Genomic DNA, 27,706 nt, shown 5'->3' with positions numbered 1-27,706 from the left:
AGATGTAAAAATTGGTTCTATGGTTTTAATACACTCCCTTGGGTACCACTAACATAGAATCTCAGCATTAATACGTTATTTTAACACAATTATAACTAAAATTACAACACATGCGTTGCGCGTAATAATGTGTGCAACTTTAATTAATGTTCAAACATTTTACGATCAACAGATATAACATTGAACATCGTTTACCTAAGCAGTGAAGTTTTTCCGAGCATTCCTGAATGCATCTTAAGCATTCAACTCGCAATGGGAGGAGCTTCAGACAAGAGGTCACAACAATCATGGCGTGGAGAGGATGTTTTTTGAAGTGGGCCAAAACAGACTTCATCAGATACCCTAAGAATATTTCACGAAGCTCGAGGTGAGCAAATAACCCCTCGCTCTGTTCGCCGAGGTTGTCTAAATAAGAAAAACACTGACATGGTGTGTTTTTGCGTTTTTCTCTTTCGTGTGGAGTCATCTAACCGTACTGTCAATGTGAACATACCGGTAGCTAAAAGATAGCTTTATGTTACCCGAGTTGCCCAAACAATTCATAATGTCGGGGTTACGTTACTCAGCATTATGCGAGTTTATCCCAAAGAACGTCTCAGTGCTATTTTATGTAACTTTACTGTACAAGAAGAGAAAACAGTAGTTAGTGCAGAAGCTAAAATTCACGTGCAAACAGATCTCGACAGAACACCATCTATTAGGGGCGGTCTCTTAAGTGTAACACTTAACTGAAACCTTCATACACATTTATGTTGCATATATATATATATATATATATATATATATATATATATATATATATATATATATATATATCTGTGTGTGTGTAGGCTTCTCCCTCAGTTAGAAATAAGGCATACAACAACAGATAATGTTTGCATACCATTGGATGCAGTTCACCGCCCTCATAGACAGTTCATGACTAAGACAACAGAGTTCCATGAAAGCCTAATGTATTTTTCCCAACAAGCACTAGCCAGGCTGCAGAGGTGGTGTCATCAGCTTCCTGTAATGCAATCAAATACCATGTGACCACCTCATGACCACTGAATACATTGGTTGATTAACCAATTAGTCAACAGAAAGCCATCTATTTTTCAATTCAAAGATACTTTATTCATCCCGGAGGGAAATTAGAGTTTCAGTACAGTGTGTGTGTGTGTGTGTGTGTGTGTGTGTGTGTGTGTGTGATCTGATTGAACTTTCATTCATGATTTTGTCTTAACCTAAATTCCTTTGTTGCAGCTGAGTTTGTGTTTATCTACCTAGAAACACCTCAAAGAAATTGAAACAGCTTCTTGAATCTTTTAAATATTTTGTTCCAGATTATTTTTATTTCTTCAATGTTTTTGACAGAGTTAACCCCTACAACCAGCAGAGGTGCAGTTTCCGTCGAGAAGCCAAAAGACCAGATACCAAGAAAGAAAATATCACCCAAGAGTTGAATACCTCTCCTTCTGAGGCTGGCACAGCCGGTCCACCACCTCCCCCCTACATTCGAAAACCCACACTTTTCAGACCGCTGATATTTACTGTAGGGGTAGGTTTCTTGTCTTTCACTTAAATAACCTCTTTTATTACATTTTAGCTTATAAAACATATTAAAGTCACATATAAAACCTAGTAGTTACGCATAAGCTCCACACATCAAACCAATTCACTTCCAGTGTCCACCACTCAGCAGCACAATACACCCACAACTCCTGTGGTCATTCCCTAAAGGCTCAGATGTAATTTGATGAAAAGAGACACAAGACAGAAATCATGTGGTTTTAAAGCCTGCTGGTGTGCATTTGCCCTAAAACAAGATCCAGAACGGATGGATGCTGTTGCTTGTTGTCTGATTCCATGTCAGTTTACAGGCTGCTCCTTTGGTGTGTCGGCTATTCTGCAGTATGAGACCATAAAGTCAAAAGTTCAGACTGCAAAAGATGGAGAAGAGTTAGAAAAACTTGCATTGGTAAGGATTTTGCAGCTGCAGCCATTATTTTAACCAGCAAACAGTGACCTACCATTATGTTCCCAGGGCTCTCCGGACATGGCGTACTGGCACGACTGGTGGAACCAGCTGTCCGGCTTCCGGCGACAGCTTATTCTCCTCATGTCCATGGTGGATGACCTTTGGAACAGCCTCACAGAGGGACAGAGAACTGCCACTGGTATGCTTTTTCTTTCATTTCTTTTTTGTTCAGTTAGTCTCTCATGACTCCAGTTGGTATAAAATTACAGCTGGACTCATTAAGCATCAGATTTGAGCACATTTGCATTCTCTCACCATAGCCCCCTTCAGACAGGCCATGAAAAATGTAAATGTTCCGGAATCTGTCCGTAAGACCTTTGTGTCTGAATACAAACATCCGGATAACGTGTTCCGGAATTTATCCGGACGAAGCCCCTAGTAACAGGTCCGGACTTGTTACGGACAGGGTGGCTGCTTCAGACTGGTGAGGTAAAGTTCCGGACAAGAGGGAGGGGGTGGAGGAGGGGACCGGGGGACGCTGTGCGCACCCAGATAGCCCGCTGCTGTAGCATGCGGCGAACCACGGCAGCTCGCCTCCTACGGTACCGCCTAGACGCGCGACGGAGCGCTTCACACTGCTTCCGTGATTCCTTTAACCATTGAGCTTCATCATCCAGGTCTCTTATGCGTCTTCGTGTGTGCAGAATAATGCTTAAGCGCCTCGTGATTTTTATCTTGAGAGGTGCTATAGAGATGATATTTTCTTCTTCTTCTTCTTAACATAAGTCCGATTCCCCCCACCCACCGCCGCCGTCAGACATCTGGAACTTTTCCCTGCTGTGTGAACGCAGCCGAAAGGACAAGTTCCGGTACAAAAGTGGTGTGTCTGAAAACACAGTTCCGGTTAAAAACCGGAGTGAATTGTCCACAAATGTTCCAGAATGTCTGTCTGAAAAGGGCTTAAGATACATTTAATTGTTGATGTTTTCCAGGCATTATTGCAATTAATGCGGCAGTTCTGTGTTGCTGGCGGATCCCGTCCATGCAGAGAACAATGATCAAGTACTTCACATCCAACCCAGCCTCCAGTGAGTGTGGTTTTAGTTGGCAAGCTGGCAAAGATGAATATTAATTTTCCTGTTTCTATGTTGTGTTTTCACTGTGAAAATGTGTTGGTTCTTTGTATGTTCTTCATCAGAAACACAGTGCCTTCCCATGGTTCTGTCTTCCTTCAGCCACTACTCCATTATCCACATGGTGGCCAACATGTACGTCCTATGGATGTTCTCCTCTGGAATTGTATCTCTCCTAGGGAAAGAGCAGTTTCTTGCGGTCTACTTCTCTGCTGGTGAGCCCGACAAAGAGTGAGAAATAATAGAAAAAAAATCTAAAACGGCTGGTTGAATGAGAAGGAGAAAAATTGTCTGAAATAGAGAAGCAGAAGTAGCTTTCAGTATGTTTTTGGGTGGTAAATAGTGGTGCAACGGATCAAAAAACTCACGGTTGGGATTGGATCACGGTTTTTATTCATGTATCGGATTATTTTTCGGCTCAGCAGACATATACAAATGGCTTTGCGCTCTCTTTATTTTGTAGAGCACTTAGTGCAACATTTTTCTGTTCAATTTACAATTTGATATAAAAATAAGAATTACAGAGAGGTTTGGTTGCTGATTAAATGACATAACAGCTTGCCTTAAATAGCTCCCTCCCTGCGTGTCCTGCTTTCACTCATTTCATCACCTTTCTGAAGCACAGAATTCACGTTAATATAATAATTTTCCCAGGCGTTTTGTGAGTGCCACCCCCTCACAGCGATCGGAGGTACGACTTACGTGATTTAGGTGGTTTTTCAAGCTTTCTCCTCCTCTGCCATGACCACCACTGTGCTTTACATATTTGGATTAAACACGTGGTGCCTTGGCGCGGACCATGCGTGTGCCGAACTGTAGAGATAGATCAATGATGACCTGTTGCACCCCTGGTTGTAAAGGTTGTTTTTATTGGTCTTTTTCCAGGAGTGAATTCTACTATGGTCAGTTACCTGTGTAAAACAGCCACTGGGCGGTTCTATCCATCATTAGGGGCGGTAAGGTTTCATGTTTTAAAACTCTATTACCACCTTTATGTGAGTTATTATGACCCTGACATTTATTCACAGTCAGGTGCTGTCATGGCGGTGCTTGCTGCTGTCTGCACGAAAGTGCCAGAGGCCAAACTGGGGATAATCTTCCTTCCAATGGTCACATTCACAGCAGGCAATGTAAGTGTTGCAAAGGTGGTATGCTACATTTATATGCATGTGTGTGTTGTGCTGGTCTTTTGTCTGATCTTCCCAAAAAAGCTTTAAAGACACACTCCTGACCTTTGTGGATATATGCTCTCTGTCGCCCTCTCAAGGCTTGCTGTGTAACGTCACTGTGGTAAAATCTAATCTCTCTGTCGCGCATAAGAGGCTTGTTTACTGGCAGTTTTCCTACTCGCGTGCACAAACAAACACATTAAGCTGCGTTTCAGCATTGAATAAAGTTTTATCAGGACTGTATAACAACTTTATGCCCGACCAAACCATTAGCAGCACGGCTAAGTCCTGAGTCTGTAATACATGCCTTTCTTTCAAGAAGAGCTCTCCAGTGCGGAAAAACCGACCAGATATTAACTCTGGTCTTTGCTCTTGCTCTATCACGTTCCCGTTCTCTTTTCTAGCTTTCTTTGGTGGATCTGCTTTTGCTCAAGTCACTAAACCACAGGTCTACCACATAGACGCCTCGTGGACTGGCACTGCCTACTGGAGCTGCGGTAGTAGCTGGCCGCCATTTTAGATGGGTCTCTTATTTGCCCTCAGTGTATTCATTTCTACTGAGGAAGGAGCCTACCCAACTAAAAAACACATTTTATCAAGCTTTTTCACAGTCATACACAAAGTATGGTATGACAATTAAAGTCTAAATATAATTAAACAAATAAATAAATAAAAATAAATTGAAGTTAGGCTAGAAAAGTCACTTGTAATCCCACGTGATCCGTTTTCAATTGTACGCCATGTTGGTGTAACCGTAGACTGCACAAAAACAGGCATCGTTGCTCACTCCGCACTGACTTTGGAGAGCGAAGATAACCATCCAATGTGGCAGTGATGCTGTTAAGCTTTCCAATGGTGCGTCTACGTATTCGTGTCTATGGGGTCTACGTGATACTGCTGTAAAGCAACACGCAGTCAGCACTTCCGGTGGCAGACCGCCGATCAAAAACTGTTTAGTGCCATAAACATACGTGGGACCCCATAACACTGTCACAGCTCCGAAAATGAACACAACAGTTGATAGTATGCTGCCGAAACCTTTAAAAAAATAAAACTTAAATTTTAATTTTAAAACATTATATATATAATGTTTTTTTTAAGTGTAAAAGTTGCGGAAAGTGTTTACAGCAACTGCAGCTTATTCAGAATGCTTCTGCTAGAGTCTTAACAAGAACCAAACACATCACTCCTGTTCTTAACTCTCAACACTGGTTACCAGTAAACTACAGAATCTATTTCAAATGGCTACTGCTAGTTTATAAATCACGCAATGGCATGGGGCCAAAATATATTTCATATCTCCTTGCAGTATATACACCCAGCAGGACTGAGAGGTCCTTAGGAAGTAGTCAGTTGGTAGAACCCCCAGGTCAGAAATAAACAAGGTGAAGCTGCTTTTAGTCACTATGCTGCTCAGATGGAATCAGCTTCCTCGTGACCTCAAATGTGCCCCATCTCTAGCAACCTTTAACCCTCTGGAGGCAGGCGTTGCAGATTTTCAACAGTAAAAACCTACCTACCTGGTTACTCCACATACGTATTCCATGAGCATTTTTTAACTCAGAAGTACCCCTGAAGGACTTAGTTGTTCGTCCTTTTATCAAAACTTATTTTGAGCCTGAGAGGGTTAAATCAAAATTGAAAACCCTGTTTTCATCAACCTTTGAATGAATGTTTTTATGCGGCGCCTTCTGCACTGTAACTGCTCGGTCTTTAATTTGCCTTTTTATTTAGTTTCTTACATCTGATTTTGAGTATTTTAAAATTTGATTTATAATCTGCTGTCACGTTGATTTTAATGTTTTATGGTTTTGCTGTTCTTGCTCCTGGAAAGCACATGGAATTGCTTCTGTGTGTGAAATGTGTTATACAAATAAAGCTGCAGATCCCTGTTACTGCTTAAGCAAAATCAGAAAACACTGTTTGCTCAATCAACTACTAAATGTGCTGAAAAGCCTTCTTTTTTTGCGCTGCAGGCTAAAGATGTAAATCTGTGCATAAACAGTTAAGTGTATGAATGGGTGAATGTGTAAGCAAGCATGTCTGAATGCACGGTAGAGTTGTTTTGTGGCACTTCACGGCATGTGACCTCACTTAAAGTTGCTAATTTGTGTGTCTCCTCAGGCTCTCAAAGCGCTTGTGGCTATAGATACAGCAGGGCTCATGTTGGGATGGCGGCTGTTCGACCATGCTGCTCATCTTGGCGGAGCCCTCTTTGGAGTGTGAGTTCCCAGTACTGAGTAATATATCTGATACAAGATAAGTAGTATCTTGTTTAAGTATCTTGTTTAAAGATCTCATCTTCTCTCGCAGATGGTATGTTGCATATGGTCACAAACTGCTTTGGAGGCGGAGGGAGCCTCTCGTGAAGCTGTGGCACAACATGCGCTTCTCAGTCTCCAGAGGGTCTAGGCCGGGCGGTAGACCTGGGGACAAAGGTGGTGGTGGGGGACCTGGACATCACTAAGACCTTTGGAAGCTTTTAGGAAGAAAGATACTTCCACTTCCTTTAATTATATACAAGGACATTTTTATTCATGTGAAGTGTGTTTGTGTTCGATAATAAATATAGTTTGTCATCTAAAATTATTACTGTTTTTTTTTAAATGAAACAATATTTGAAAACTTTAAGCTTTATTGGTATTTTTGTTGCTTCTCTCCTTAACTTTGTTGTCCTGATTGAATTACAGTGGTTAGTTAGAATCTGGATCAAAGTCCAGACTTTAAAGAGCAAGTCACCCCCAAATCAATTTTTCTTCTTCTGATAAACGATATAAATGCGTGTCTAATCGTGCTGCAGACACGTGTAGTCAACAGTATTGCACTTTAGTTGAAACTGTAATTTTCTGCCTAAAACTGTCAGTGCTGTGCCGTTGTCAGGTAAAAATTCTGAGTAAGAATCTAGTAGGGGGGTGACTTGCTCTTTAATAATTGCTGTTTAGATCATTCCAAGTCATCATTTATATAGTTTCTCATAATTATACTTTTTTCCCAACAATGGGGCAGAAATGAGCTTCCATAATTACATTTAGAGAAAAAAAAACTTTATTCTGTCAATTCACATAAAACAGTTTATAAAAAACTCCTGTCATAAAAACGAGTGTCTACACGTGCTCCAAATGTGAGCATTTGCTTTGTTAAATATGCAAAATTCAAAAGGGTAACACAGTTCTTTGTAAATCCACTTCTTTGGTAACTTGGTCTTCTAGCGCTTATTTGTAAAAAAGGGAGCAGAAAAAAAAGAGTTGAAAACAAAGTAAGTAAAAATGAATTAAAAAAACTAAACTCTAAAGAATATTATTTTTCTTTTCTAACTATTTCCTGTACCTGATTGAATGTTGACCATTTGTAAGGCAAGCCCATCACTGGTGTGTAAGGAAACACTTGTTTCAGGACACATTTGCCAATATCTTCAGATCATCAGCTGATTGGCATTTGATGATGTCAAACAGAAGCACCAGAGTTTGATTCTGACTTAAAACTAAGAAACTCCCTCAGCCCCTACTCTTGTGATTGGCATAGCTGGGAAAACCAAACTGGGATACCATCAGATTGGAGTATTCGAGTGGCATGAAGCCATAGATTTGTGTCAGCCTGTTTAGACAGTAGGACCTTTGGAGAAGGTGCTCCGGACGATGCCACATTCCCTGGTATCCGCTCCGGGCATCCTTTTCAATATTGCGGAGATCCACGGGTTTCACAAAGATACCGGAGGGTCTTTTGATTGTGCTTAATTTTGAATGTTGCCTTAAATACAAAGCTACAGCAAAGTTCACAGCAATATCGTCACAGTTCTGTGTTTCATCCACTAAGGTGTGCACCGCTGGAGGTTGGTCCTGGAAAAGCTGCAGGTAGCGACGGTGGAAGAAGGCGGCTCCAATTAAAACCATCGAGTACCTGTAGATTTGAGCGTATCAATGAGACCAAACAAAAAGCTAATATGAAGGATAATGAAAGAACAACTTACATGTCGCCTCCAGACATTTCTGGATTCTGCAGCTCAAAACTTCCGTAACTGTATACGCCTCCAGGTGTTGAAATGTGTTTTCGTGGGACAAATCCAACTATTTGGTCTGGAAATTGCTGTGAGAAAAAAAAATTAATTACTTTCATCAGTAAAGATACATTATTAAAGGTGTGGAACACTGAAACAACTTTTAAATCTTATGTAACCCAGAAGCTAGAACCTTAATGAGGTATTAACTAATTGGCTTACTAATATGATCCATCCTCAATTTAGATAAAATATAAAATATAAATTAAGGAAATTAACAATACTAATTAATAGATATCTAATTAACTAATAGATAATTTCATAATGAATTATTGGAAGGGTGAATAACTAAAATAACGAGTTTAATATTAAACATCGGTTAAAACAAGAATCTTGAACATCACTAACAGAAACAGAAGAGGAAAGCTGTATACTATTGGTCCAGGTGGGAATCTGAAATTTCATTGGCTGAGAGAAATAAGTCCCGCCTCCGCGAAATAAAACCGTGCGACGCAGCTGAGCGAGAGGAGAGGCTGTGCAGCATGCAGATACAGAAAGCAAAGACTGAGCGGTTAGAGAGAGAGAGAGAGAGAAAAAAAAACAACGGTCGAGGCCGTGAAGAACCCTGATTTGGGTGCCGCATAGATAGAGGGAGAGGCGGACTTGACTCCTTCTAATAAGAGCTAGGAACTTGGAACCAACGCGGTGAGTAAAGAAAAAAGAAGAGAAAAAGCTAACGATGCAACTTAAAAAAAAAAAAAGGAAACTTAAATAGCTTATCAAATTAATTCCATTCTTATAGATTTGTGTGGAGACGACAGAGTGAACCAATCCTCTGTAGGAGGGAACCGTTGGAGCGCGTTGGTGAGTGAATGAGATTAAATTCAGTAAATTATTAAATTCAAAAAGCTAATTACAGCAACCGAGGTGACAGCAGTGGGCTGCTAGACGTTAGATCCCAGGAGTTAACATCTCAAACTACCAGTTAACGGTGGTAGGGCATATAGGAGTTAACGGCTCAAACCGCCAGTTAACGGCGGTAGGGCATATGGGATTCCCAGGAGTTAACGGCTCAAACCGCCAGTTAATGGTGGTACGGCCTAGATGTACAAGGTCCTCAGGGGCGTTATAGCTAACGCCATAGAATTAGCAATGCGTCCCTTAACCAAACATTTAATAATAAAAAAAATAGATAAATAAAAATAAATAAAAGCTAACTGATTAGGGAGGAATTATTTTACAAAGGTGGACCAAAGGACCAGAATTTATATTTTGTTGAATTTTGTTATAGAACATTTTATTTATTTATTTATTTATTTATTTATTGTGTTACAGATATACAAGGTGTCACAATGCTGTATAGAAACACAACTAAATGTATCCTTGTTGTCATGAATGTATTTCTTGTTGAATAGTGTAGAGTAATAGAATCTAACTGAGCCTATTGAGCTGAACAATTGTTGTCATATGTAATTATATTTCCAGAGCTACTGAGAATTATTTTAATAGACAATCAAATTGATGTTATGTTAGTTGAACTGTGAACCCAAACATGATTGGCTATGCCAATACAGTGAAGCATTTGTTTAAGTCTGTAAGACTTTATGCTGTGATGTGACGAGAAGGGTCGATGCCAACTCGCTAACAGTCCTGTTGTTTACAGGCTGGGTTTTTTTTTTTTCCTTGGGTTTGATCCCGACTCCTATGATCACTCACTTGGAACGAGAACTGGATTTCTTCCTGACGAGGGAGATGGCGAGCCTTAACCACTGAACGAACCAGGACATCTCAAGTAACTGAAGAGCAGACTGCTCTCTTCTGTGAACAATCTCAACGGTGCGGTAGGAAAAAATCGCACCACCGGACTCTGACTTTCACCCCAAGCGTGGGGATTTGACTTGACGCCGGCTGACTTGTGACTCATATGATCAAATCTCATACCGAGCATTTTACTATTGTCGATTGTTTTCATCTGTTTTTGTGTGTTATCTTTATGTGTTATATTTCCCATTATTATTAAAATTTAGTATATAAACCGTTTCATGCTATACCCGTGACTCCAGTCATTCTTAAACAACCTCCAATTCTCCCCGAACCTAATTATTGGCCCATTTGTTTATTTTTTCTTTTAATTATCTTATTGTATCCTGTAATCCGGTTACATAAAACTTGGCGAGCCAGCCAGGAGAATTGTAGAGTTGTTACCTTAGCTAACCATTGACTGACATCATAAGAGTGCCTGGAGGTCACAGTGGTTTGCCATTTTGGCATTATTGGTACTTTTGAGTGTTTTAAAATGGAAGTTGTGAAAACAGAAAAGGTCAAAGTTTCAAATGCTGTTTTAATCAGTGGGTTAACTGATACAGACCTTGATAACGAAGTCTTTGGGTTTATGGAAGGATTCGGACCAGTTAACAGGCGCATTAAGTTACCAAACTGTGATCAGATTATTGTGGAGTTTCAACATGAAGCCACTGTTAAGGAATTAAAGAAACAATGTTTACCCTATGACAAACCTTGTACTAGGAACCCAGATGTTTTCTTTCATATTCAAGACCTAGCCAGCGCGTACAGTCTAGAAACTAGCACATCTGCCACTGATGCCTATCTGTCAGAGCTCAGGGACATAGCTGCGCGTAGCAATCAATCATTTAAAGACCTTCTAATGGAGGAACTGGCAAAAATTGGGGAATCTTTAGGAAGGGATACCCATGCATCTGAACCAGTCACTGAACCAGAGCCAATGCTCCATAGTGACCAAGTTACATATTCCCTGCCTTTAACACCAGAAGTTAACTATATGAACAACTCAAAGGACAATTGTCCACCTACAGAGACTGGAAAACAAAACCCTTGCATTCCACCAAATCTTTTAAACACACCTGAGGTTCAGCGAGTTATTGTGGAACACATTGTTAAAAGCAGTGAGGTTATCCCTCCGCCTACTTCACAATACAGACTAAAACCGTTCTCAGGGCGAGTTCCACACCCTTCTTTTGAAACTGACTATGATACTTGGCGTAGTAGTGTAGTGTTATGCATAAATGATCCTTCACTCACCAAGTCCCAAATTGTACGAAGAATCGTGGAGAGTCTGTCAGCCCCAGCAGCGAGCATCGTTAAAGCTCTTAGTCCAAAATCCGACCCGGAAACGTACCTTGAACATCTCGATTCAGCTTACGCAGCTGTCGAAGACGGCGACGAGCTCTTTGCTCGCTTCTTAAACACAAACCAGGACAGTGGTGAAAAACCTTCCGATTACTTTCAGAGGTTATACACCTTGTTAAACCTAGTTATTCAGAGGAATGGAATTTCCTCCAGTGACGCCGACCAGCAGCTGCTCAAGCAGTTTTGCAGAGGCTGTTGGGACAGCTCGCTGATTTCAAACCTGCAACTCGAACAAAAGAAAGACAACCCGCCTCATTTTACAGCACTTCTCCTCAAACTGCGCACTGAAGAAGACAAACAGGCTACTAAAGCAGCACGCATGAAACAACACTTAGGGGCACAACGAACTAGAGTGTATTCAAATGTGCAAACAACATGCTCTCAGAGTAAAAACACTTGTGAACTGGAAATAGATGATAACTGTGATGACTTACGCAAACAAATCGCTGAGCTCAGGAGCCAAATTGCACAGCTTAAGGTTAACAACACAGATAAAAAGGCAAAGAAAACTCAAAAAGAGTCAAAACCCCGTGTGGGGACTAAAATTCCAGATGAGCCCAAACAGATTCAGCAGATAACAGCAGTGGTGCCCAGACCAAAGCCTGGATACTGTTTTAAGTGCGGAGAAGATGGGCACATAGCTTCTAGCTGTAGCAACGAGCCAAATCCAGCACTAGTTGCAACTAAAAGACTTGCTCTTAGACAGAAGCAGCGCGAGTGGGAGATGTCAAAGCCAATTGCTCAGTCTCCTCCTTTAAACCGGTAGAAGCTCCTATCGTGGGACAGATAGGTGCTAAAGTAGAACCAAGTCCCTCTAAGGAAAGGACAGAGAGACTTTTTTGCAAGCCAGTTCATGCTCATTCAGTGCCAAAACTTCCCAAAAGATTAGTGGGTGGGCGATGCACAGCTACAGTCTCAGTTAACAGTGTTGAATGTAATTGTTTACTGGATTCAGGGTCCCAGGTAACCACCATTGCCAATTCTTTTTACCAAGAACACTTACCTGACCTCTCAATTAAACCCATCAGTAATCTGTTAGAAGTCGAGGGCGCAAACGGTCAAGCAGTTCCTTATTTAGGATACATAGAGATAAGTGTCACATTTCCAAAAGAGCTCGATCAGTCTGGACTTGAGTTACCTACCCTTGCGTTAGTGGTTCCGGATATAAGCTCAAACTCTGATACACCACTACTCATTGGCACAAACACACTCGATCCTTTGTATGAGCAATTGTCTGCCAATAACTTACCTGATTCCAAGGCACTCTCTTATGGGTACCAACACGTGCTAAAAGCCTTAGCAGTCAGAAAAAAACAAAGCAAAGATGGACGAGTTGGTGTGGTGAAGCTTCGAGGGAGAACCCAAGAAGTTCTCCCTGCAAATAAAAAACTGTTACTAGAAGGGTTTATGCAACCCAGCCAAAACAAGCATGAGCCTTATGCACTCATTGAACAACCCACCAATGGTTCTCTACCAGGGGGTATAATTGTAGACTGTTGCCTCATTTCCTTACCTTCACATGGTCCATACAAAGTACCTGTTGTACTAAGAAACGAAACTAACCATGACATCACATTACCCACTAACTGTGTGATCGCTGAGTTAGTTAAAGCCGATCGTGTTATGCCATATCCAGAACCTGACAAAAGTGATCAGAAAGTACTTGCGGCGTGTAGTTCGCAGCAACAGACTTCACCTTCAAACCCTCCTCTCAGTTTTGACTTCGGTACTTCGCCCTTGTCCGAAGAATGGAAAGGGAGGATCACCAACAAACTTAACACTTACTCCGATGTGTTTTCGCACCACGATCTTGATTTTGGTCATACACAACAGATAAGACATCACATCAACTTAAAAGACGAGACCCCATTCAAACAGAAATCTCGGCCGATCCATCCACATGATTATGAAGCCGTGAGAAAACATTTGGAAGCCCTCTTGGAAACCGGTATAATAAGAGAGTCGGAGTCTCCATTTGCCTCACCAATAGTGGTAGTTCGGAAAAAGAATGGTGAGGTACGTCTATGTATAGACTATAGAAAGCTTAATCTGCAAACCATTCGCGACGCATATGCCCTGCCTAACTTGGAGGAGTCCTTTTCTGCTCTCGCTGGATCACAGTGGTTTTCTGTGATGGACCTCAAGTCAGGTTACTATCAAATAGAGATGTGTGAAAAGGATAAACCTAAAACTGCTTTTGTTTGCCCGTTTGGGTTTTATGAATTTAACCGTATGCCACAAGGAATAACAAATGCTCCAAGCACTTTCCAACGGCTTATGGAAAAGTGTATGAAGGACATTAATCTGAAGGAAGTGTTAGTTTTCCTAGACGACTTGATCGTCTTTTCCAACTCCTTGGAAGAACACGAAACCAGACTTTCTCACGTTCTTGAACGGCTTAGAGAATACGGACTCAAGCTATCACCAGATAAGTGTCGTTTTTTCCAGACATCTGTGCGTTATCTTGGACATATAGTATCTCGAGATGGCATAAAAACCGATCCAGATAAGGTGGAAGCACTCAAAACATGGCCGAAGCCTCAGACTTTGAAGGAACTCCAATCTTTCTTAGGATTTACCGGTTATTACCGACGCTTCGTTAAAGATTACTCAAATATTGTCAAGCCACTAACATCTCTCACGGCTGGTTATCCACCCAAACGGAAAAACTTTAAAACACCACCATGTAGATCAAAGTACTTGAACCCCAAAGAACCCTTTGGGAATCGTTGGAGCCAAGACTGTGAGAAGTCCTTTCAAACTATTATTGAAAAACTTACCACTTCGCCAGTTCTTGGCTACGCTGACGCAAAACTCCCATATCTAGTACACACAGATGCTAGTACGACCGGACTCGGTGCAGCGCTATACCAAGTGCAAAACGGTGTCACACAGGTAATCGCTTATGCAAGTCGCGGTTTAAGCTCTAGTGAAACTAGGTACCCTGCGCACAAGTTGGAGTTTCTAGCCTTAAAGTGGGCCATAACAGATAAGTTTCATGACTATTTGTATGGGAACACATTCACTGTCATTACTGATAATAATCCGTTAACTTACCTCTTAACAACGGCAAAACTCGATGCAACGAGCTATCGTTGGCTAGCTGCGTTGTCCACCTATAATTTTGACATCAGATACCGTGCAGGTACACAGAACGTTGACGCGGATGGCCTGTCTAGGAGGCTGCATGATAAACCTGAAGACAACTCAAAATTCACTGAGGAATGCCAACGACTAGATGAGTTCCGATCTCATCTTTTATCCTCTGTCAAAGAAGTCGAGCTTCAACTTCAAGCCGAAGCAGTGAAGGCAACATGCCAAAAGCACATGGTCTTGGATGAGACTGATTCTCCTTGTGGTTTAGTTCAGTCACTTGCCATGTCTGCAGCGGCCATTCCAGACCTATTCCAGTTGGAAGACAATAGTGACAGTTTCTTTGCTGTGCCCAAGTATAACCATGCTGACCTTGTCTCCTTGCAGAGGAAAGATCCAACCATTGGCCGAGTCATTCAGCTGCTTATGACTGACAATAAACCGCCAACTGATACTATTGCAGAACCCCCGGTGGTTCTTAACCTTTTGAGAGAGTGGAAACGGTTTGAGTTTCAAAATGATTTACTGTACCGGAGACGCCAATTAGGACCAGAGACATCATTGCAGTTAGTCTTGCCTGATTCATTACGTTCAACAGTCATGCAAAGCCTACATGATGATATGGGGCATCTTGGGGTTGAACGTACGACAGATCTCATTCGGTCCCGTTTTTACTGGCCAAGAATGGCTAGTGATATCGAAATCAAAGTTAAAACTTGCGAAAGATGTATCCGTCGGAAGGCCCCCCCTGACAAAGCTGCTCCAATGGTGAATATTACCACCACCAGACCTATGGAGTTAGTTTGCATGGATTTTCTCTCCATAGAACCAGACAGTAAGAACACTAAAGATGTCTTAGTGATTACAGACCATTTTACAAAGTATGCAGTGTCCATCCCAACCAAAGATCAGAAAGCCACCACCGTCGCGAAGAACCTGTGGGAACATTTTTTAGTCCACTACGGGTTTCCTGAGCGTCTTCATAGTGATCAGGGACGGGATTTCGAATCACGTACAATCAAGGAACTTTGTTCTTTACTTGGTATCCGTAAAGTCAGAACGAGCCCTTATCACCCTCGTGGCAACCCCGTTGAACGGTACAATCGTACATTACTCAGCATGTTGGGAACTTTACAAGCCACTGAGAAACATCACTGGCGCGATTTTGTAAAACCACTTACTCACTCGTACAATTGTACAAAAAATGACGTGACGGGATACTCTCCCTACGAGCTAATGTTCGGTAGGCAGCCTCGGTTGCCTATAGATATTGCCTTTGGGTTACCGCATTTGAACAAGCCCTCTATAACTCATTCTCAGTATGTTAAAGAACTGAAGAGTCATCTGGAACAGAGTTATGACATTGTCATAAAAAACTCTCAAAAAACAGCGAGGAAGAACAAAGAACGGTTCGACAGAAACATTCGTGAGTCCACACTAGGTGTGGGAGATCGTGTTTTAGTCCGAAATCTTCGCTTAAGAGAAAAGCATAAATTAGCAGACAAATGGGAGCAAACAGTGTATATAGTTCTCAAACAGATGGAAAACTTGCCAGTATACACTGTAAAACCAGAGAACGGAGAAGGACCCAACAGAACACTCCACAGAGATCTTTTACTGCCTTGTGGTTTTCTCTCTTCATTAGAAAATGAAACAGAACGCGTTACGAAACCTAGCAGACCTCATACAAGACAGAGTTCAGCCTTAGAACCTGACCCAGATGAGCCACTTGACGAAGAGGTAGATGAGTTTTATTACTCTGATCTTCCACAAGTGCTAAACCGACCATCCTATCAAATAGCGGTCACCTTGCCAAATAGGGAACTCATAGCAGATTCAGGACCGGTAAATAATATTCAACAACAAAACACACTATCCTTACACACAGGGGATCGCAAGGAACCAACCTTAGCTGGTAATGAAAATGCTGAATTGTCCTTACTTGACAAGGGCATCAACACCGAAACATTCTTACCTGACAGAATGAGTGAAACTGCGACATTCTTACCTGAAAGAGTGAAAGAAGCAGCAACATACTTACCTGAAAAAACGAAAAAAAACGAAGTATACTTACCTGACGTAGAAACGGGGGATGAAACTAACACAAACCTACCTCAATTGGATGGTGTCCTAAAGTCGCAGCAACGTGATGTAAGTTTTGAACCCATCATACACGATCAGACACATACATCTGAAAAGACCAAAGTCTTAGAGAATAGCTCATCAGCTCTGTCGGAAACAGAGAGCTCACTTCGTCCTGTCTCAGTTGAGAATCAAACCGAAACGGATGAGCATGATACTGTGCAACCAGAGATGTATGTCAGGAGATCTGAACGAAGTAGTCAGCCTCCTCAAAGACTAACTTACTCTCAATTGGGCAATCCACTAGTGACCGTAGTTAGGTCCCTTTTCCAAGGACTTAATAAAGCTTTTATTGACTCTCTTACTCAAGAAGTTGTGTACCCCGTAGAAACAATGCACAGGGACGTGCATGATATTTAATGGGGGAGGATGTAACCCAGAAGCTAGAACCTTAATGAGGTATTAACTAATTGGCTTACTAATATGATCCATCCTCAATTTAGATAAAATATAAAATATAAATTAAGGAAATTAACAATACTAATTAATAGATATCTAATTAACTAATAGATAATTTCATAATGAATTATTGGAAGGGTGAATAACTAAAATAACGAGTTTAATATTAAACATCGGTTAAAACAAGAATCTTGAACATCACTAACAGAAACAGAAGAGGAAAGCTGTATACTATTGGTCCAGGTGGGAATCTGAAATTTCATTGGCTGAGAGAAATAAGTCCCGCCTCCGCGAAATAAAACCGTGCGACGCAGCTGAGCGAGAGGAGAGACAAACGGCTGTGCAGCACGCAGATACAGAAAGCAAAGACTGAGCGGTTAGAGAGAGAGAGAGAGAGAAAAAAAAACAACGGTCGAGGCCGTGAAGAACCCTGATTTGGGTGCCGCATAGATAGAGGGAGAGGCGGACTTGACTCCTTCTAATAAGAGCTAGGAACTTGGAACCAACGCGGTGAGTAAAGAAAAAAGAAGAGAAAAAGCTAACGATGCAACTTAAAAAAAAAAAAGGAAACTTAAATAGCTTATCAAATTAATTCCATTCTTATAGATTTGTGTGGAGACGACAGAGTGAACCAATCCTCTGTAGGAGGGAACCGTTGGAGCGCGTTGGTGAGTGAATGAGATTAAATTCAGTAAATTATTAAATTCAAAAAGCTAATTACAGCAACCGAGGTGACAGCAGTGGGCTGCTAGACGTTAGATCCCAGGAGTTAACATCTCAAACTACCAGTTAACGGTGGTAGGGCATATAGGAGTTAACGGCTCAAACCGCCAGTTAACGGCGGTAGGGCATATGGGATTCCCAGGAGTTAACGGCTCAAACCGCCAGTTAATGGTGGTACGGCCTAGATGTACAAGGTCCTCAGGGGCGTTATAGCTAACGCCATAGAATTAGCAATGCGTCCCTTAACCAAACATTTAATAATAAAAAAAATAGATAAATAAAAATAAATAAAAGCTAACTGATTAGGGAGGAATTATTTTACAAAGGTGGACCAAAGGACCAGAATTTATATTTTGTTGAATTTTGTTATAGAACATTTTATTTATTTATTTATTTATTTATTTATTTATTTATTGTGTTACAGATATACAAGGTGTCACAATGCTGTATAGAAACACAACTAAATGTATCCTTGTTGTCATGAATGTATTTCTTGTTGAATAGTGTAGAGTAATAGAATCTAACTGAGCCTATTGAGCTGAACAATTGTTGTCATATGTAATTATATTTCCAGAGCTACTGAGAATTATTTTAATAGACAATCAAATTGATGTTATGTTAGTTGAACTGTGAACCCAAACATGATTGGCTATGCCAATACAGTGAAGCATTTGTTTAAGTCTGTAAGACTTTATGCTGTGATGTGACGAGAAGGGTCGATGCCAACTCGCTAACAGTCCTGTTGTTTACAGGCTGGGTTTTTTTTTTCCTTGGGTTTGATCCCGACTCCTATGATCACTCACTTGGAACGAGAACTGGATTTCTTCCTGACGAGGGAGATGGCGAGCCTTAACCACTGAACGAACCAGGACATCTCAAGTAACTGAAGAGCAGACTGCTCTCTTCTGTGAACAATCTCAACGGTGCGGTAGGAAAAAATCGCACCACCGGACTCTGACTTTCACCCCAAGCGTGGGGATTTGACTTGACGCCGGCTGACTTGTGACTCATATGATCAAATCTCATACCGAGCATTTTACTATTGTCGATTGTTTTCATCTGTTTTTGTGTGTTATCTTTATGTGTTATATTTCCCATTATTATTAAAATTTAGTATATAAACCGTTTCATGCTATACCCGTGACTCCAGTCATTCTTAAACAACCTCCAATTCTCCCCGAACCTAATTATTGGCCCATTTGTTTATTTTTTCTTTTAATTATCTTATTGTATCCTGTAATCCGGTTACACTTACTTGTGATTATAATTGGTCACAGATTTTCATGCAGGCTGACCGTGAAAATAGTCTCCTACACCTATCTCCTGCATTAGCTTCTCATAGAAACAGTGTCCGGGAAATGGCAGAGAACGGCTGGGCTAGTAGAAGCTAATCATTAGCATCAGCAACTCCACCACCTGGCAGGACTCCTTCAAAATTGTGTTATTTGTGGAGATAAAACATCAATGTTGCAAGTCACTGTAAAAGTTGTGTTGCTGTTTTCAAGTTCAAAAACCAGGAAAGAAGATTCCAAAAACTGGCTGTCACTTCTAGTTCCTGGAAACGGTGCACCGGAATTTCTCCCCCACCCCCCTGAAACTTACAAGGCATTCATTCCTACACCACTGCAAATTAATTGATAAAACAAATGTTCCACACCTTTAAAATAGAATAAAATATTTTTTGGGATTCATAAAAAAAGATATGTTACCTTCCAGACGGAGAAAGCAAAACTGATGTCAGGAACACTGATGAGGGTGTCGTCATCTACCATCAACACAGCTAAAAGGTAAAAAGGAAAGAAAATGACCCTGAAAACTAGAATGCATGAGATCTGAAACAATGTGCAAACTGAAGATGTGCAGACCATCAGTGGAAATCTCAGAGAAGGGTTGCAGTCTGTTGCGCATCTGGTTACTTGTCTGTTCCTTGAAGACAACCTGAACTGGATGAGGACCCAAAGAGTCCCAAAACTTCACTGGTGTCTGCTCCCTGACGTTGTTCCAGACTACGATAATGGTCTGAAGATGAGGCACTGCTTGGTAATGATTCAGGAGTTTGAGCAGAAGGTCTGTGCGGTTGTACGTCTGAATGATGATGCTAAACTTCTCCTCTGAGGTATCTGTTTGTTGTGCAGGTTTCTCCTTTTGTGATGTTGCCCTGCGCAACACATCCAGGACACCGACATCTCCATGTTCTTCAGCCGGAGGCAGCAAAGCTGTTAGGGCTGCACCGACCAAAAGGATGAGCAGGATGGGGAAAATGATCCACTTTCTCCGAACTCCAAAGCTGCATCGGGGGACCCTGCAGAAAGAGACAACGCAAGGACTTATAAACGCTGTTTACGCTTGTGTGGATCTAAAAATCTCAAATGCACACACCAAAGGTTCTTCTACTTAAGTTTAGTTTTTATTTTATTTCTGTCGCCAGTTAAATGCTTTTCCTCCATAACTTATAAGTTATAACTCACCTCATTTTGTCGGAACTGTAAGCATCTCACCCCCTTTAGCTGCCCGCCATATTGGCCACTCAGCTTGTTGTAACTTGTTATTAACAGCCCCTTTATGGCAAGTTAAAATAAGATTTAATTGTCAGACATGATTTTTTTCACGCTATGTTCATAATTATGTTATTACAATCAAATAAAAATAAATAAGTTTTTTTAATGTAACTTCTTTAACTAAAATGAATATTAATATTACAAAAAATGACATTCCGATGTATATTAGGTGTTGTTTGGAACTTGTATCTGAACACTAGAAACATGTAGCCTCACTGATATGTATATAAACACCGATATGTTTATTAACATATCTATATGTAGCCTGACCAGCCAGCCCTATGCTTCCTTTTGGGAGGTAGTTCTTTGTGTAGAGTACGAGTCGCCTCCCAGAGACATGGAGGGTTGATTATATGTTAACACAACCTGCCACACTTTGGGTGTCACATGGAGCCGGGGAGTGACCATATTTGGAGAAGAGGGTTGAGCTGGAATTCCGTCTTTTCGCCTTTTGGGATCTTTTCAGATCTCTTTTCTACACGCACATGACGGAGCGCGTACGCGACTGTTTCCCGGAAGAAAAAAGTAGGTCAAGATAAAATCTTTTCGTCATAACGAGTGAGAGAGACAGTTCTGTAAAAGATCCAACTAACCAATAGGAAAGGTCGTTCTTGTGTGCATACTTAGTTCTGTTTCTGTGATGCAAATTTTCAGATACGTTTGTGACATTAAACCACTTTAAAGATGAACTGGTTTCCTTTTATATTGCAGGTTTCAAAGCCAGCACATAGAGAAACATGTCTTTATTTCCAGACCTGAGTTGTCCTAAAGTCTCTCTTTCAAACGGATTACAAATCCCAATACTTGGATTGGGTAAGTGTTACTGAGAAAATACTATTATGGTATAGATAGAAAACTTAACTCCCAAATGCTGCAGTTGTTTGCTTGAGAAGGTGATGGCCTCCTTAAATTTTACAAGGTCATAAAAGAACACTTCATAATGAGTAACCAAGAAACGAAAAAAATCATTTACCAATGAAGGAAACCCTTTAAAATTCTAAATGAAGACAATTTCCTGTAGATTACAAATTGGTTATAACCACTGCTGGCACTTCAGAATTTTATAAAAGCTGTGTGTGCCTTAGCTATCTACAGCTTATGCCTTTTTATGTTTGCACATGATGCTGTAAGTCACTGCAGCCCTTTTTAATACTCTTGACAAAAGATAAAGAAATCAGGGAAGGACTGCCCGATACTCAACCTTGCTGTTTGAGAAAACTGATTTGTGGGAGCGTTTAAAATTTTGACAAAACAATTTATTTACATCATAGAAATGCAAAAGAATGCTTCCTTGTGCTTCCTTTCAGATTGATCTTTTAAGACCTTAACTGTTATGTGTTTTTTATCTAATGTGCTGCATTTCTGAAATTATATGTTGGCCCATCGTGTTTTATATTCAATAATTTTAGCAGTCATTTATATTTTTTCTCCTTAGTCAAACATGGTTGTCTATATTTTCTTTTGATTATTCAGACAGTTCATATATTCAGGTTATTTTGTAAATTGTGCATGTATTTAATTTAAATTAGTGATGCATCGATATGAAATTTTTGGGCCAATACCGATATCACTGTTATGGCCGATAACTGATATTTGCCAATACCGATATACTGACATTAATGCTTCTAAAATCAGCAGATTTTGTATAGAATGAAAATAATTAAAACTAAATTTACGTTATTATGTACACACAACACACACATTTACACTTCTGAGATGATTTCATTCACTGTTCACATGACTAGAAAATTACACGTCACCCCCCTCACCCTCAGAAACAGGCAAACAAATGGACACGAGATGGAAAAAATATCGGTTGTTAATATCGGCCCAGTTTTATTTATCGAACCGATACGTTAAAAAATGACTAACATCGGCCGATACCGATATTGATGCCGATATATTTGTCCATCCCTAATTTAAATGTATACTATGCAACTTTTTCATATTTTTTAATCATATCCTTGAGCCCTTTACAGGTTTAATGAAATGTCACTCAGATCTCCACTACCCCCTTTGGCCAGAATATTACACTTGCAACTTCAAAGCTGCTGGTGTTGTGTTGAAAAGATCATGCCTGCCGGAATGTGCATCCCCATCAAAACAGCTGCAGATTGCCGACGTAAATGATTAAAATTATGAGGGGTGAGGCTATTTTTAATAGATTCAGGAGGTAAACACGTTTATAATTTGTGTTTCTCCTGAAAAAGTTTTGTTTTTGACAAGAAATATGAGGAAATAATGATGAAATAATTTACGTTTTGAATATGTTTCAGACTAATGTTTTAGTGAGTACTTTTAAAAAAATAGTTTAAAAAAGCAGCAATGGGACCCAAAATTACAAACCTTTTAAATATTTATTATTAATTATAATTTAACATGTCATGTCAGTAATTGTTTTACTTATCTGCCCATAAACCATCATTTTGTAAGGAAGCACGTGGATAACAAACATAGTACACATTTATTAAAATGCTCCCTCGTTACTCATATGTGCCTTCTTACAACAGAGGACACAAATTTCTGCAGACATGCTCTTTTAGGCATAACACCTGGCTGCTCCCTGCCGCTGGGGGGAGCTGGAGTTTCCTGCATCTTATAGACGGTGAATACAGCTGACTTGCTTTAGTGATGAACCGTGCCTCTAGAAACTAATGAAAACTGAGGAGACATTTCAGCAGTTCGATGAAGGTGTTAAAAAGACAAACTCACAGCGAGGAGTTTCATTTTCGGTTTAATTACAGAGAATAAATAATGGACACTAGGGGGTGCTAAAAGCAAGCAAAACTGCCTAGTATCCCTTTGAACAAAGTGTAAGAAAATACAGGAATTCACCTCATTCTTTTAATCTTCACTGACACAAATTTGATCTATTTTCTGCTAGGTACATCTTATCATGGAGGATATTCCCATGAGGCCATTGTGTATGCTCTGACTGACTGTGGCATGCGTCACATTGACACAGCAAAGCGGTATGGCTGTGAGGAGAATCTGGGCAAAGCAATCAAAGAGAGTGGGCTCCCACGAAGTGATGTTTGGATCACCAACAAACTGTGGCATGCCGACTATGGATACAAAAGTGCAAAAGCAGCCTGCCTTAAGTCCTGCTCACTGATGGGGGTTCAATACTTTGGTGCATATTGATTTTTTTTTTAACACAAATGCTTCAAGTTCTTTCTTTTAAATTCTTATGACAGATTTACCAAGCTTTAACTTTGGTCTATCACCACTGAATTGATCTTGTTATTGTTTTTTCATCTTTTCTTAACGAATTATCAGCTGCCATTTTTTCCAGATCTGTACTTGATGCATTGGCCGGAGGCACAGCAACCCAGTTGTTCCAACAGAGAGATGAGAGCTGAGACGTGGAGATCTTTGGAGGAACTTTATGAAGAAGGTCAATTCTGAAAGGTGTCCCTTATGGCAGCCTGCTGCAGTAACTCTACATCCTTATCTAGTTTTTCCTTAGAGATTTTTTTTACTGTTATAACAAATCTGCAAACAAGCAAGGTTTTGAATGCAGACACTTACCCCTGTTGCTAAAAACGCGAGTGTGTAATGAGTGGAGGACCCAAGGAGGTGTGGCGGGTTGGAGAGACCAACAACCAGATGGTCCAATTGTTGTTTTCAGTCCGAAACATGTTATTGGTGGAGGTTTTAAGATAAAAGCATGATAGCCACTGATTTTTTTTTGATCTCCACAATATATTTATAGCTGTACTATGTTAGAACGTTGTTAAGAGGCATGAAAAAAAAATGTTTTCCATATTTGCCATTGCAGCTTAAAACTGCTAAAGTTGTCTGCCGTTACGTTTCTAAAACACTAATATTACTAACATCTACTTTGGTTTGACGGCACAACTTAATTTTTTAATTTATTTTCAAGTTGCTTTACTGACCGTAGGAAGTTATGCTGGGATTTAATTTTGTTTTGCATGAAAAATACATGTAGCACGACAAAAAGGCAACCAGACTAGGTTTTACAGTGTGTTAGAAACCTCTTTTCAATAACAAACCAAACCAGACCTGGTCTTACAGTTGGAATGTTTGATGTAGCTACTGACCTACTTCAATAAAATCATAGAGCAAAAGTGGCACATTTTGTAATATTGTGTTAATTTTATTGTTGCAGGAATCTGCCGTTCCATTGGCGTGAGCAACTTCCTCATCCACCACCTGGAGCAGCTGAAAGAAGACTGTAGTGTGGTGCCACATGTTAACCAGGTTGATTTTTTTTTCAATGTTTTTCTGCCAGAATGTGTTTATTAGAGAGAGCAAATATACATTTATTATCTGCAGCTTGTAAGAATGTCCATTGTTATAAATGGAGTTGTTGTCTTTAACTATATAGATAAAGGGTGGTAAGATTTGCACAATGTGGAATGGGTTAATAATTACAATGCCAATTTAAGTGACTCTTGAGCAGATGCCAACAAATATTTAAAGGTGTAGTATCTAAGAGTCTAGTGAGAATTCACAGTGAGAAAATCCCAAAAGAGTCTAATGTTTCAGCCATATTGGAAGAATGGTTATACTGAAACATATTTCATATCCAGCTGTTAGTTGTTCTCCTTTCAAAACAAAGGAAGGAGGGACATAACTACTGTTTACCATCAGTGAGTTTGGGGTTGCCGTGTCTCCTGCGAGCTAAAGCTGCAGACTATTGTAATTTGACGACGGTCAGCAAAAAGCATTTCTACATAATACACCTTTAACTTTTCAGGTAGAGTACCATCCCTTCCAGCAACCCAATGACCTGATAGAGTACTGTCGTAAGGAGGGGATTGTGTTTGAAGGCTACAGCCCTCTGGCCAAAGGTCAAGTCTTCAAGAATCCTATTGTGCAACAGATCGCGGAAAAGCACAAAAGAACGCAAGCTCAGATCTGCATCCGTTGGAGCATTCAGGTAGTCACAATTTATTTTTCACCCTGTTTAGTGCTCCCACTTATGCAATTCACCTGAATGCAAATGTCATTTCTCAGAATGGAGTTGTCACAATACCGAAGTCTGTCAAAAAAAACAGGATATGGGAAAACTGTCAAGTGAGTTACCGTGTGTTTTTTGTTCTCAGTGTCATAAAATTGGTTGTGTTCTTTTAAATGACACATGCTTTTATGGTGGTCTTCTTGGCCAGGGCACCTTTGCAAAAGAGACTTGCTCTCAAAGGATTTCCCTGGTTAAATAAATAAAATAAATAAAAATGCTCAGAAAATGACAACGTTGTGGTGGACAAAGCAAAATAAATGAATTTACTAAACGAAAGATGACAACTTAAAAGTTTGTCTAAAGCAGTGGTGCGCAAACTTTTTTTCCTTAACAACCCCCTTGCCTGGGTCCAAGACAAGCAGAGGACCCCCAGCACCAACGTTTACCCACACCTATACATTAAAAGTGATTAATTACAAACTTTATCCCGACATACAGAGTTGACTCATAGACAAGGTGTTAATTGTACTATAGGTGTGTCATTGGGATTTAAAAAATGCAATTTTTACAAATATAGTCTTGGTAACCTCACAGACAAAATTGTGGGGGCCACCTGGGGGTCAAAAAATGGATGATGGATGGATCCTCCACCAGAACACCATCAGGTTAGGGTTACTAGAGACCTTCCTAGAGTGGTGTTTTACATAAATTAGAATTTCAAAAGTGTATTTTTTTAACCCAGAATAATGATTCTATTTCTTAAGAAGATATAAATATGTCACATAATAATAGTTGTTCCTCTCACAGGTGTTTGGGTTCCAGCTGGATGAGGCGGACATGGTTGCTTTAGGAGGCTTACACGACGGAAGACATGTATCTTGGGATCCAACAAATGTGCATTGATTTTATGATCCAGGTTTAGTAGGAAATGGTTGGGAAGCATCAAGTAGAAAGTAATAATGATTGAAATGTTGTTTAAATTTTAGCTTTAGATACAATAAATTATATTTCTCTAAAATGTTTTACTGGAACTTCTTTTCTCAGAATCACGTATGTGTCATTTGTAGCAAGTTAGAGATGCGAGAGAGTGAAATACGTCACTCAGGCTGGAAAACATTGAAATAGTGATTAATAAACATGTAAAAGTTTAAAAATTTGTGATGAAAAAAACAGAACAGTGCACGGGCCACAACAGCCTCAGGGAGGAAACTTCATCTTGTTTTTGGTTTTAAAGCTGCTATGTTCCCTGATGGAAGCAGGGCATGGACGTAATTTTCACTTTAGAAGTAGGGGAGACATGGGGGGGGGGGGGGGGGGTATCTTTACAGTATGCTCTAATGGGAAACAGGCTTCAACACAAACGGTTGTTTTCCGCTTGGTCCTAGAGCTCAACCAATGTCAATTTAACGTAGCGTAATATTGTTTTTGGATGGTAAAAAGTGCAGGGGTTAAAACTTGACTTTGGAAAAAGTGGGCCCCCCCCCCCAAAAAAAAATTACGTCCATGAAGCAGGGTGAATTGCACCTGAGTTGGGTGTGGAGGGTCTGTCATTTCCTTTGCTCTGGTTCTGTGCTGGTGTAAATATCATGTAAAGAAGGGAGGCTGCTGTTCTTTTTTTTTTCTTGCCAAGCTCAGATCAGTTTCCATTCCTGACCGTTATATAAGATTTCAGGACAATCTCCTCCACACACCACTTTAAAGATGTTCTCAAAACATTTTGTAGCCTTCTTGTGGAGTAGTGCCATTGGCAGGCCATGGGAGTCTCGTCTCGGTTTCCCAAGAAAAGGTTTGAACATCTCAAACATGTGTGGATAATTCCACCAAAGGAAAAAAGTGATTGCAGTTCCATGGACCGATATACTAAAGAATCAGACTTACTTCCTACAGCAGCGTAAATAAAGACAACAGAGGAAACTAAATTCAAATGAATGTTGCACATCAAAATCATTCATGCTTAAGTGTCAAGATTATATAAAATTCTATGTTTTTTAAATGGATTTCTAATTATTGACGGAGAAATAAATCAAATATCAGTTATTATAATTGTTGATTGTAGTTTATTTTAATAAAGAACAACATGCATGCAGATTTATTGGCAGACTGCGCTGAATTAAAAAGTGAGCTTTTTTTTAGAGCAAATAGAGCAGGGACAAAAGGAAAATTACTTAAGATGATCATAAAACAAAGAAAACTTAGTTTTTACAGCGTTTAGGAAGATTTAAGATAAAAAAAAAACTTCATTGTGGCAACAGGACATGTCTCACCTGGAATGAGTCTGAGCTTTTTGCCCCATTAGTCCAAGAACTCCAAAGCACTTCACACTAGTTAGTCATTGTAGGAGTGGCATACATATATATTTTGGGTGCTTTTTAAACTCTGTATACTACACTACACTTTGACCAGTAAGATGTGAATTTCTATATAAATATGGAAATTCAGT

At 40.1% G+C, this 27,706-nt stretch overlaps 3 protein-coding genes across 5 annotated transcripts; 2 read left to right on the top strand and 1 right to left on the bottom strand.

Annotated features, from left to right (window-relative positions):
* Positions 1 to 228: 228 nt before the first annotated feature.
* On the top strand, positions 229 to 6,851 carry parla (presenilin associated, rhomboid-like a). 2 transcript variants are annotated; one of them, XM_015956992.3, is made up of 10 exons: positions 229 to 367; positions 1,357 to 1,540; positions 1,856 to 1,960; positions 2,027 to 2,159; positions 2,953 to 3,048; positions 3,159 to 3,308; positions 3,979 to 4,049; positions 4,122 to 4,223; positions 6,387 to 6,484; positions 6,576 to 6,851. In XM_015956992.3, exons 1-10 carry the CDS (start codon positions 288 to 290, stop codon positions 6,727 to 6,729), a joined length of 1,173 nt encoding a protein of 390 aa, XP_015812478.3. In that variant the 5' UTR covers positions 229 to 287; the 3' UTR covers positions 6,730 to 6,851. The 2 variants fall into 2 exon arrangements, with proteins under 2 accessions (XP_015812478.3, XP_054596008.1); XM_054740033.2 differs by lacking the exon at positions 3,159 to 3,308.
* A 433-nt stretch (positions 6,852 to 7,284) lies between these two features.
* extl2 (exostosin-like glycosyltransferase 2) lies at positions 7,285 to 20,341 on the bottom strand. Its single transcript, XM_015956995.3, has 5 exons — positions 20,250 to 20,341; positions 19,647 to 20,083; positions 19,491 to 19,561; positions 8,230 to 8,345; positions 7,285 to 8,159 (listed from the first exon to the last, which is right to left on the bottom strand). Exons 1-5 carry the CDS (start codon positions 20,252 to 20,254, stop codon positions 7,757 to 7,759), a joined length of 1,032 nt encoding a protein of 343 aa, XP_015812481.3. The 5' UTR covers positions 20,255 to 20,341; the 3' UTR covers positions 7,285 to 7,756.
* A 373-nt stretch (positions 20,342 to 20,714) lies between these two features.
* Positions 20,715 to 26,284, top strand: zgc:110366 (glyoxal reductase). 2 transcript variants are annotated; one of them, XM_015956999.3, is made up of 8 exons: positions 20,715 to 20,864; positions 21,051 to 21,152; positions 23,224 to 23,472; positions 23,635 to 23,736; positions 24,472 to 24,563; positions 25,063 to 25,245; positions 25,323 to 25,382; positions 26,074 to 26,284. In XM_015956999.3, exons 2-8 carry the CDS (start codon positions 21,077 to 21,079, stop codon positions 26,167 to 26,169), a joined length of 858 nt encoding a protein of 285 aa, XP_015812485.3. In that variant the 5' UTR covers positions 20,715 to 20,864; positions 21,051 to 21,076; the 3' UTR covers positions 26,170 to 26,284. The 2 variants fall into 2 exon arrangements, with proteins under 2 accessions (XP_015812485.3, XP_054596038.2); XM_054740063.2 differs by having other exon boundaries at positions 20,840 to 20,943.
* The last annotated feature ends 1,422 nt before the right edge of the window (positions 26,285 to 27,706 follow it).

Source organism: Nothobranchius furzeri, chromosome 11, assembly GCF_043380555.1.
Source record: "Nothobranchius furzeri strain GRZ-AD chromosome 11, NfurGRZ-RIMD1, whole genome shotgun sequence".
In the NCBI taxonomy this organism is placed as follows: domain Eukaryota; kingdom Metazoa; phylum Chordata; class Actinopteri; order Cyprinodontiformes; family Nothobranchiidae; genus Nothobranchius; species Nothobranchius furzeri.
This window is presented reverse-complemented; position numbering and strand designations above follow the sequence as displayed.

Excerpts from the sequence above, each read along its gene's own strand:
- parla (XM_015956992.3), top strand. The coding sequence starts at position 288 with ATGGCGTGGAGAGGATGTTTTTTGAAGTGGGCCAAAACAGACTTCATC. Across the intron at positions 1,541-1,855 it reads CGCTGATATTTACTGTAGGG|TTTACAGGCTGCTCCTTTGG; the intron begins GTAGGTTTCTTG and ends ATTCCATGTCAG. Across the intron at positions 6,485-6,575 it reads GGCGGAGCCCTCTTTGGAGT|ATGGTATGTTGCATATGGTC; the intron begins GTGAGTTCCCAG and ends CTTCTCTCGCAG.
- extl2 (XM_015956995.3), bottom strand. Across the intron at positions 19,562-19,646 it reads CTCTGAGATTTCCACTGATG|CTGTGTTGATGGTAGATGAC; the intron begins GTCTGCACATCT and ends TTTACCTTTTAG. Across the intron at positions 8,346-19,490 it reads TTGCTTTCTCCGTCTGGAAG|CAATTTCCAGACCAAATAGT; the intron begins GTAACATATCTT and ends TTTTTCTCACAG.
- zgc:110366 (XM_015956999.3), top strand. The coding sequence starts at position 21,077 with ATGTCTTTATTTCCAGACCTGAGTTGTCCTAAAGTCTCTCTTTCAAAC. Across the intron at positions 23,737-24,471 it reads GGAGGAACTTTATGAAGAAG|GAATCTGCCGTTCCATTGGC; the intron begins GTCAATTCTGAA and ends TTATTGTTGCAG. Across the intron at positions 25,383-26,073 it reads GGATATGGGAAAACTGTCAA|GTGTTTGGGTTCCAGCTGGA; the intron begins GTGAGTTACCGT and ends TTCCTCTCACAG.